This window comes from Cottoperca gobio, unplaced genomic scaffold (genome assembly GCF_900634415.1).
Source record: "Cottoperca gobio unplaced genomic scaffold, fCotGob3.1 fCotGob3_303arrow_ctg1, whole genome shotgun sequence".
Taxonomy (NCBI): domain Eukaryota; kingdom Metazoa; phylum Chordata; class Actinopteri; order Perciformes; family Bovichtidae; genus Cottoperca; species Cottoperca gobio.
In genome coordinates this window covers 204,762-215,708 of record NW_021166913.1, presented here as the reverse complement: position 1 = coordinate 215,708, position 10,947 = coordinate 204,762, and the positions used below count along the sequence as shown (strand labels likewise).

Genomic DNA, 10,947 nt, shown 5'->3' with positions numbered 1-10,947 from the left:
TCTGCTGCCTGCAGCCTCGCTGTCAGTCTGCAGGACGAAGGCTGAAATAAATGAGGCACTTTGTTTTGATCCAGAGCTGCAGGTCGTAGCGTCCTGATCCACCGTGGCTGTTGCTATAGAAACGGGTCATCTTTGTCGGCCAAGTTGCCGTGGCGATGTTATGGTAATTGACAGCCAACAGGACCACAGCTGGACCTGAACTGTGTGTGTGTGTGTGTGTGTGTGTGTGTGTGTGTGTGTGTGCGTGTGTGTGTTATGGCTCTGTTACATCATCAGGGCAATGTTTTTTTTTTCTTCTTTTTTTTACAAGCAAGCAGGCAAACCAGATCATCTCTGATCTATTTAATATCTAATAATAATAATATTAATACTAATGATGTCATTGAGCCTTTTACATGTTCAGCTTATAAAAATAAAAAATCATTCCAGTGATATTCACATGCTCAGATTACACAGAATCACAGAACAGCGCCTTCAGTAAAGGTTCTCATGTTGTTTGCATACGAGTTTAAAGTTAGGAAGAGGAGGATGATGAGGAGGAGGAGGATGATGATGAGGAGGATGATGGAGGTGAAGAGCGGGGCCTGTATCACAAGAACTTCATCTCACTCTGGAACCCAACATCAGGGATCCTGATCGCTGGTGTCGTGAAGCTGGTTACACACTTTTCCACATGATTCATAGTTACAGTGGATCAACATTAACCCTGCAGCCTGACAGTGTAGATGTTCAGAGACGGTCTGGTTCTACCTGCAGAGCATTTGGTGACGCACACAAAGGTCTGGCTGAACTATCATAAATCTGTACGAAGGTGAAAATGGAAGTGTTGTTTACTTTTCTTTAAACCAATCGCAATCGTCTTGGGCAGCCAAGGAAGCAGCGATGGTGCCCTTTCAAAAATAATATCGGGAGGGATCTTGTTTTGGTGGAACATTTGCTAAATCCCCGCAAAAGTTTACCTTCGCTAGTTCACTGCAGATAACATGAATATGAAACTTCTTCCATAACCGATGGGCAAACGAGTCTCTTTTAGACTGAAAATGTTGTAGATATCTTGTTTCTTTATATTTTCAACTGTTCACCCAAAGAACCGAGCCACCTCGTGGCATCTTGGGCCGCGTTTCAGACACGATAATCAGATTCTACTGACCCATAGAAATCTCTGCTGCTGCTTATTATTTGTCACTTTTATTATAAATTGATTAAAAATATATTTTCCTGATTGGTTAATTGTCGTGCTGTTGACAGGTTTTCTATCTAATTCTCTGAGGTTAACTGTTACCATGGTGATTTACCACTGTTACCATGGTGATTTACCACCGTTACCGTGGTGATTTACCCCCGTTACCATGGTGATTTAAAAGTGCACCAGCGTCGAGAGCCGGATAACGCACTAATAATAACGGCTTCGTGATACAGGTCTCAGGATGCACTGAGGGATGATGGGTAAAATGAAAAATAACATTGTTGGTGAATTTGGCAGCCGTGTGTGCAGCTGTTATGTCAGTGGCCAATCAGGAGGCCTCAAAACCCGCCCACCAGCCAATCAAATACAAGTCCTTGACAGCTTGCTTATTATCTTCCAATCAGAAACTTCTTGTCATCCAATAAGAAGCAGGAAGAGGCGGGTCTCCTCTCAGTAGGCCAATCAAGAAAGCCCTTATAAGTAGCCAAAAAAAAGAGAGAAGAAAATCAGCGAATAAAAAAACGTCCTCGCTGTGAGCCAATCAGAGAGAGAGCCCGCCCAATAGTTCCCGCCCACCGAGCCGACTGCCAATCAGAACCTTCGTCAATCTCTTCGGGCTCGGCTTCAGCCAGGGGCCCGGGGCCTTCCCCTCGGCTCTCCTCCAATCAGAATCCTCCTCCCTCCACTCCGCTGTTGCGATGCTGGTTGTTGATTCGCTGTCGGACAGACGCTGACGCTCGTCGTCGTCGTCATCGTCGTCGTCGTCAATCGGCATAAGGAAGGAGAACGGCGCACCTGAGCTCCCAGAAGGCTTTGCGTGGCGGGTGGTCCTGTCGTCTCTCTCCACCCTCCTCTCCTCCTCGTTTGTCGCTCTCCTCCTGCTCTTAGTCTCGCTCCTCCTTCTCTCCTTCATTCCTCCAGATTCCTCCACCTCCACCTCCTCCTGCGGCAGCAACATATCCCAAGATCGAGCACTGATCCTGGGTAAACTCCTGCTCCTCCTCCCCTGCTCCCTCTGGTTGTCCCGCTTCTCCTTTGGCCTGACAGTCTGGCTTCTTTTCCTTCTCTCCTCCTCCTCCTCCTCCTCCCGTGCCTCCTCCTCCACTACGTCTAGGTCCAGATCAGGAGGCCCTAACCCTCCTCTTCCTCCTGTTCTTCGTTTGGTTTCTCCCTCTCTCCTTGTCCTCCTCCTCTCTCCTCCTTCTCCTCCTCCCGTACCACCGCCTCCTCCCCTCTGCTGGCTGAGGGAGGCGGTTGTCATGGTTACTGTTTTCACATCTTGCTCCTCTGTGTGTGAAGAGGAGGAGGGGGAGAGGGCTCCTTCCTCAGGGCCTGACAGACAGACAGACAAACATGTTGAGCTGCAGTTCCTCCAACGTCCACCAGATGTCAGTACAGTTTTTATTCAGTTATTTAAATGCACAAAAATAAAAGATTTAAGACTTCTTCTATGCTCACAAAAGGCTCATTCCTCTCCAATTTTGGTTCACAAATGTATTATAATCCATAAATCAAGATGCTGATTTGACAGCATCATTATTACACTGCCTTGGCCGGGTCACTCTAAAAGGTCACTCACAACACACAATGCTACAGATGTCGTCTTTTAGAGGGAGCATGCCATGCAGACTGCAGGAGTCCACCAGAGCGGTTGCCCGTGAATTAAAATGATTTAATGAGTGTGTATATATATAAGTATTACCATAAGCCAAAGGGCTGCACAATATTGGAAAAATTTGACATTGCAATATAATATTTTCCCGCGATAATAAATAAAATATACAGAAATATTTACCATACATTTTGTAGACTACATTTTAAAGTTAAATGCATCAATCTGGTGCACTGTGAGGAAGCAAAATTAAGAGGATAGATAAACAATGTTGTGCTCTTGTAAACAATTGAATCGTAAACACTTTGGTTGTGTAGATGATGGTGATGAGAGTCAACTCCGGTGGATGGATTATCTTGGCAAAGTTGATTTACACAGATTTTAACAAACTTGTGCTCATTATTTGAGAGAAATTAGCCTTTTGTGGACACATTACCACCATACTATCAACATGTTTAAAAACATAAAGATGGAGGGTGAAAAGTGAAAGGAAAGGAAATGAAATGAAAGAACAGGAAGTACCAACCGCGAATTTTCAGTGCGTCCAATCACGTAGAAGCAGGGTTCCCCCTGTTTAGAGTTGGTCATACAGAGAGACAGGCTGGACAACTCCACTGTGGAGGAAGAGGACAGGAAGTACAAGAGGAAGAGGACAGGAAGTACAAGAGGAAGAGGACAGGAAGTACAGGAAGTACAGGAGGAAGAGGACAGGAAGTACAGGAGGAAGGAGAGAAAAGAGAAAGTACAATTTCAAGAGCTGTGATTCAGAGAGTTGTGAAGTGAGAAGAGTCAGATAATTTTACTAAAATCGTTAATTTCTTTAACGATCTGTCAAATATTTTAATTCTCTGGTTTTTACCAACTCAAAGACAAAAATACGACGACATGACAAAGAGATTTCTTCATCAGCTGTGGAAAGAAACTATATTTACTTAAGTGCAACATTTGAAGCACACAGTTGTTCGCCACTTCTGGTTGCTACATTTTTAAAGAGCTTTACGCCCAGAAACGTCCCGAACACAGAAACATTAAAAGTAAAGAGAAGCTGCAGATACAGAAACTGTAAACATGGTTTTTTTTAGGAATTCCTACAATTCTGTCGCTAAAGTAATCTTGAAGATTTAAATTGAAATAAATGTTAATTTACGATCTATTGCCGGATGAGCTAACACGATGGGGATTGAGTCTCTGACCCTCTGATGAAAGCCCTTTTACATTCGCAGTATTACCACCCGGGAATTCCCACGTGTTTGTATCTGAGAAGCCGCGTCAAACCTAAAACACGCCCGTAGCTGCAGGCAGCTCCTGACAGGACGCCGACTATCATGCTCACTTTAAATATTTCCAATTTATAAAACTGTATACTTCTACTTCACTACATTTATTTAAATGATAAAGATTGCCAGCCGAGAACAAACTCCCCAAACGTCCCACACAGTTTAACTTCACTGCATCAGGTTGTCTCACCGTAGTCGGGCACGTATCCGTTTCCTTTCTTGAGGACGAGGTGGATTCGATGTCCTCCTCTCCTGATCTGCTCCACAGCCTGACTGTGAGTCATCCCTGATGTACTGTCTCCGTTTATCTCCACCAGCTGGTCCGACACCTGAGACAGCAGGTACGACATAACATCATCAAACTGCACAGGGAGCCACATGTAGGAGCTGGTTATTAATGAAAGAATGACCTGCAGACGTGCAGCTTTATACATCTTTAGTCGTGGATTTAATTGTTTTATGCATCTTGTGTTTATTTCTCTTCTTGCATATCAAATCATATTTTCCATTGACATTCAGCATCAAACAATTTCCATGAGATGAGTTTCAAAGAAAAATAAATTGAAACAGTGAAAAGTAGGAACAATCTGGCATATTAGGCGTTACATATTCAACACAGTTTTCCCAGTTGTGACTTTCAATTCCAGTTTATGAGTTTACTTGCTGTTATTTTATAAAAGAAATTAAATGTCCGTCTGTGCATTTGAGTCTCTTTTTGTTTTCTGCTCCTGTTCCTCCATGTTTACCATCCATCCATCGTCTACCGCTTATCCGGGGTCGGGTCGCGGGGGCAGCAGCTACAGTAAGGAACCCCAATCTTCCCTTCTCCGGGCCACATCCTCCAGCTCCGACTGGGGGATCCTGAAGCATTCCCAGTGAGGAGATATAATCTCTCCACCGAGTCCTGGGTCTTCCCCGGGGTCTCCTCCCGGCTGGACGTGCCTGGAACACCTCCCTAGGGAGGCGCCCAGGTGGCATCCTTACTAGATGCCCGAACCACCTCAACTGGCTCCTTTCAACGTAAAGGAGAAGCGGCTCTACTCCGAGTCTCTCATGGATGGCTGAGCTTCTCACCCTATCTCTAAGGGAGACGCCAGCCACCCGTCTGAGAAAACCCATTTTGGCCGCTTGTACCCGTGATCTCGTTCTTTTGGTCATGACCCTTCATGACCATAGGTGAGGGTAGGAACGAAGATCGAGCGGTAGATTGAGAGCTTTGCCTTCTGGCTCAGCTCTCTTTTCGTCACAACGGTGCGGTAAAGTGACTGTAGTACCGCCCCCGCTGCTCCGATTCTCCGGCCAATCTCTCGCTCCATCGTCCCCTCACTCGCGAACAAGACCCCGAGGTACTTGAACTCCTTCACTTGGGGTAATGGCTCATTCCCTACCCGGAGTAGGCAATCTACCGGTTTCCTGCTGAGAGCCATGGCCTCAGATTTTGAGGTGCTGATCCTCATCCCAACCGCTTCACACTGACCGATCCAGTGACTGTTGAAGGTCATAGACCGAAGGTGCCATAAGGACCACATCATCTGCAAAGAGCAGCGATGAGATTCTTAGGCCACCGAACTGCAACCCCTCTCCTCCACGACTACGCCTTGATATCCTGTCCATGAATATCACGAACAGGATTGGTCCACGTTTACCTGTTCTGATAAATTCACTGCGTACTTCTCTGAGGAAAACACATGGTCTGCTTTACAGTCATACTGCTTTTTAAAAAGAGTCCTTTAACACTTCCTGTACTGATATTTCACATTAAAACCAACCAATCCTGGTATCGGCAGGAAGTTTTGAGTTTTAGTGACTTAACGATTTAATAAAAACGGTAAAGTTGATGTATTTTGATTTAATTAGAGAACCGTATTTGTGTTGAATAAAAGTGCAACTGCAACTTATTTTCAGTTTCAATAATGTCTTTAAACAAACTTCAGTTAAATTCAGTTTGAATGATAAAAGCAGAAAATATTCCCTTTTTTATAAAAAGCTGATACCAGTAAATTGTTGGCAGTTTTGCTTAAAAAGTCAAAAAATAATGAAAATAATACGTTTTTGTTTATTTTCAGGCTCTAATTTGTTTACATGCTTAAATTTTAGATTTTATTTGAGGATTGATGGTAATCCAGAGTTGGCCAAGAGGATGTCACACAGTTTTAAATTTGGTAAACAGATCATTCAAATATCCTGAGCTCTTCACACTTCTGCCTGTAGGGGGCGCTACCTGCACTTCTAGACCCTCTTGTTGAATATTTAAAGCTCAGCGCTGTGGAAGAAGCTGGATGTTGAATGTTTGATGCTCAGCGTCTCACGGCTGCAGACAAAAAGGAGTGAGATCCTGAAACTCATAAATAAATTAAGTGATTTAATCTCACAAAGGAGCGTTCGTCTGTTTCATATCGCGTGTTGCTGACGCGTCTTTTCACACCTGAAGTGCCGAGAGATCGTCCTGGTGAAGTGTTAACCGCTGCAGGAATGCGTCGCATGCAGATTAGGAAACTAACAGACGTGTAAACTGACACCGAGGACATACTTTATATTTGATACTGTAGAGAGAAGTGGATAAGGGTGCAATTCACATTCATGCGTTTATTCTTTACGTTGTTGTGACGGCATGATCCGTCGATGAGTGTTAAGGTGCACAGGCACTCCAAAAATAGGCACAAATTTTTTTTACAAAATACTGAGAAAAACAAAAGGAAAAAAGGCTCATTATATTCATTTTTCTTCCATTAATTGGAACTGTGTGTGTGTGTGAAGGGGAGGTACAGGTTCATTTGAACAACTCCTAAAAATAAAATAAATATTGTATTTTTATCTGTAATAATTGTGATTATATGTTTTATACATGGTAATGACATGGGTTAAATTCTTTTTCTTTTTATGAGTTTACAAAAAGGTCATGCCCTATGAATAGGGGACGTAACAGGTTTTGGCCAACTGAGATCTACTGCATTGCTGAGGCCCTGCTGAGGCCGGTAAGACACCACTTCCTCTGTCAATAGGGGCTCTAGGTGTTACTTCCGGTGTCCGTTGATGGAAGGGATGTATGTAGATCAAGATAAGCATTACGTAAACTTTTGACCTCTGATATATGGGTTAACTCACAGGTTTTTTGGTTCTTGGAAGAAACGATAGAAAAAACATCCATCGAGAACGCGCTTGCATGTCTTGTGTAAAATGCGCAGGAACGAGCCTTAAGATATAAGGGGATGTTTTTGACAAGTTCAGTAGGCTGATAGTGATGGGCCCTAACACACTTGACATAAGATATTCTTAAACTATAGCGAGACATATGAAAATCTGGCGAGGTAATTACATTTTAATTAACTAACTAAGAGCTTCTAGAGATCGATGAAGTTACATAATTGTAAACAAGTTTTGATCGTTGGAAATAACCAGTTGCATTTTCAAGAGAAATCAAAACGGAAACTCAATACTTTAGCCACTAGAGCTAGAATAGAGAAAAACCAAATTGACCAACAATGAACCTGAACTGAATAACGGGACTTCCAATAACCAAACACTTGAAGTAAGTCACTTGAATAACTGTCATATTGTAAACCGTTCTTTATTTTTGATTCTTTGTATTACATTTTTGATAAAATTAAACGTATAGAAAATAAAAGCGTTGTGAAAACTTAAGAAAGCTTTGTCCGGAGTTCTTCTTTTCACTTTTCTTCAATCGAGAGGACCGGAGACACCCAGAGAGAGGAGTCTTTTCGCGGGACTTTGCTGTGGCCCCCGCAGGTAAGCATCAGCTTCCATACTACGGCTGACACACTACTGATTTTTTCAAAATATTGTACACACGCCATATAGGACACATCGGGTGAGATAACCTGCATCACCGTATAGGGACACTTAAAACCGAAACTGGCCCAGTGCCCAGAATTTTCAGGGAAAAAATCTTATATCTGGTTGGATTTTTTTGTAAAGTGTCAAAGAGCTTTCTGCATTGCATTGTGATTGACTTGATGCTGGAAAATGTTTATCTGATGGTGACTGTCTGTGAACGTTCTTTGAGTTGTCTGTGATTCTCGACTTTGCATAAGAGGCCTTTTTCCTAGTGGTCATCTTAACGACTTAGAGACCGGAGCATTTGCCGAGGGGATTAAGTTTAAAAGCAGGTCCGGGAAAGTCGTGCGAGGTTGTGTCCTCTCCAGAGAGAGAGAGAGGCGGCCGAGCCTAGCTCCCGAAACCGTTTAAAGGTTAGCAGGAATAATATAAGAGGTCACGAAAAGGCGGACTGAACAACCCAGCCGAAAATTAATCTCTGTGGGCTAAGGGCCCGCTGGTAGCAGTCCGCTGTGTGTTCCGAGAGTGCCACGGGCGACAGGTGCTTTTTCCTCCGCTGGGAGGAAAACGTGTCGCTCACCTGGCGAGAGAGTCTCAGTTTCTGACGCTGACTGAGAGCTGCTCGCTTCATTGTTTGTGCTTTTAAAAAGTTGTGTGAACAGCTGGAGGTTACTGAGGAGAGGCGACAACGGGGCAGACGGAGCTTGAATAATAAAGTATATTTATTGCTGGTTCTACCGCTGTCCTTCCCGTAGCCAGATTCCACTGTTCAGTATTGTATATTTCCCCCTGAGTATACGCTTCAATACTTTATGTTTTATTTAACTCTCAATATCTGTTGTTTGGGGTTGACGAGGAAAAACACAGAAAGAAAAACGTAATCATGACAGAAGATGTGCAGCTCGGATGATGAGTCGACTACAGCAAATTAACCGGCAGCAGTTTTGATAATAAATTAAAAGTATTTTTTAAGCTGCAGTTTGAAGAAGCTCCGTCTACGTCTTGTATTGTTTAATGACAATAAAGCTGTGAACCTAATTCACTGATTTACTTATGTTTTGGGTTTAGTTTGTTTGTCTGTCAGCAGGATTACAGAAGAACTACAGCCGAGAATTAACTCTTTCATTTTGGGGCAGATTCACAAATTATTTTCCACTTTTGTCAAGATTACGAGTTAGTTTATTTAGTTTTCTTTGTCTTTTCTCATTTTAAACTAAATATATTTGGGTTTAATATTTGCTGCTGGACATTTCAATAAATCCACTTCTGCTTTCAGTCATTTTTGTTTCACCAAATTACCATTAATTGATAAAATAACTGAGATATCGCTAGATTATTAAATTAACAGTTTGCAGCTGTAGTTAAGTACCTGTTAGTGGTGTGAGGCCTCACTGTTTGTTTTTTAACCTTAATCCTACTAACTGGGGTCCCTCAGACCCCTGAGCTAATACCTTTTGTCCCTCACAGGTGCTCTATTCTATCTTTCATGACTTTGTCAATCAATTTGTTCTTAATGACTTCATATCATTGTTTTCTGTTATAATTGATGCAGACACGGATGCTGCAGACTCAGATTTGGGCTCCGTCAATATGCAAAGTTCCTCTAACTTTCCTAAATAATTGTTAAATAATTAACAATAATAAAACATTTTGCTCTGATGGCTGTTTCTTAAGAGTTGTTTATTCTCAGGGACCCCAGTCGGTATGTAAAATATGTTTGTAGGTGGAGGGTTAACAAAGCGCAGATATCGCCCCCTACAGGCTGCAGTGTGTATGACGCCCCAATGTAAAAGTTTGTTCTGATGGAGGAGCTGCAAGAACCACGAGCAGGTCACTGAAACCCTCACGATTCATCTTCTGATGATCAGGAGTCTCACTCTGACCCAAAGTGCTGGACTGACAAAAAACAAAAGCACTTCCTGCAGCTCTTTCACAGTAAAAGCCTTCCAGAGAAGAGAACTGATTCTGGCTTTTACTGTGAAACAGCTGCAGGAAGTGTGCGTGTGTGTATGTGTGTGTACCTGTATCTTGTTGCTACGTTGGGCCGGCCCCCCCTCCATCAGTCCCAGTACATACAGTCCCATGTTGTACTCGCTGCCCCCCCTCAGAGAGAAACCGAAACCTGTCGGACCTCGCTCCAGATCCACGTTGTAGAACCTGGACTCCTCCTGACAGACGATACATTTAATTATTACCACTTTTAATCCTGCTTTTTATTATCACTACTATTAGTAATACTTCTACTATTGCTTACTTCTCTACGACCACCACAACTGCTTCTGCTGTTTGACCCTGATGAAGGCCGCAGGTCCGCAACGCGCTGGTCTTACAATAAAGTTATTTTATATTCTATCTATATAGTGATGCTGGAGCTTTGACCTTCACACGGATGTTTATTTGGGGTGTTAGAGTCAGTGTCAGGAAGAAAAACTAAGATTTATGGGGTGTATAAGAGAAAATAAAATTTCTTCATTTTGGAAACATAATAATATTCTGATATAAAGTCCTAATTTTACGGAAAGAATGATAAAGTTGGAATTTATAAAACCAGAATTACAAGTATAATATCAGAAAAAAGGTGTGAAAATTAGAATAAATTCTATATTGATATTTCAAGTGTTTTGTCCATGTATACTGTACAAATACTACAAGATGTGTTTCATTATTACCTTTAAGTCATTGTTGAACTCAGCTCAGCCTCATCTTTCATCATACTTTCACAATTTTACCCTCAAAAAACTAGAACTTTATTCTCATAATATTGCAGCATTTAAAGTTGTTTGTTACTATTTTATATCAAATTATTACAACTCTTATTTTCATAACATCACGTTACTTTTCTCTTACTGAGGCAGTTAATCCTGAAGATGTTGAATCTGATCTGAGAGCAGCTCTTAAAACAGAAACATTAGTTTGTACTGAAACTACTGTGAGACTGTGAGGGGTCGGACTGACCTTTGACCTGCTTCTGGATCCTTTCATCACCCGGCCGTCAATATCCAGATCTGCTCCCTCTGACAGAGAGGACGAGTCTGAAAGTGATAAAATATCATTTCACAAACCTTCTGGACAATATA

The 10,947-nt window shown here is 42.3% G+C and overlaps 1 protein-coding gene across 1 annotated transcript in view; it reads right to left on the bottom strand.

Annotated features, from left to right (window-relative positions):
• Nucleotides 1-743: 743 nt before the first annotated feature.
• Nucleotides 744-10,947, bottom strand: part of LOC115005438 (membrane-associated guanylate kinase, WW and PDZ domain-containing protein 1-like) — a gene marked incomplete at its 5' end in the record, with an annotated part of 35,071 nt that continues 24,867 nt past the window's right edge. The window contains 3 exon segments of the mRNA XM_029427249.1: nt 744-2,518; nt 4,266-4,404; nt 10,826-10,902. Coding sequence (XP_029283109.1) covers nt 1,728-2,518; nt 4,266-4,404; nt 10,826-10,902 — 1,007 coding nt within the window.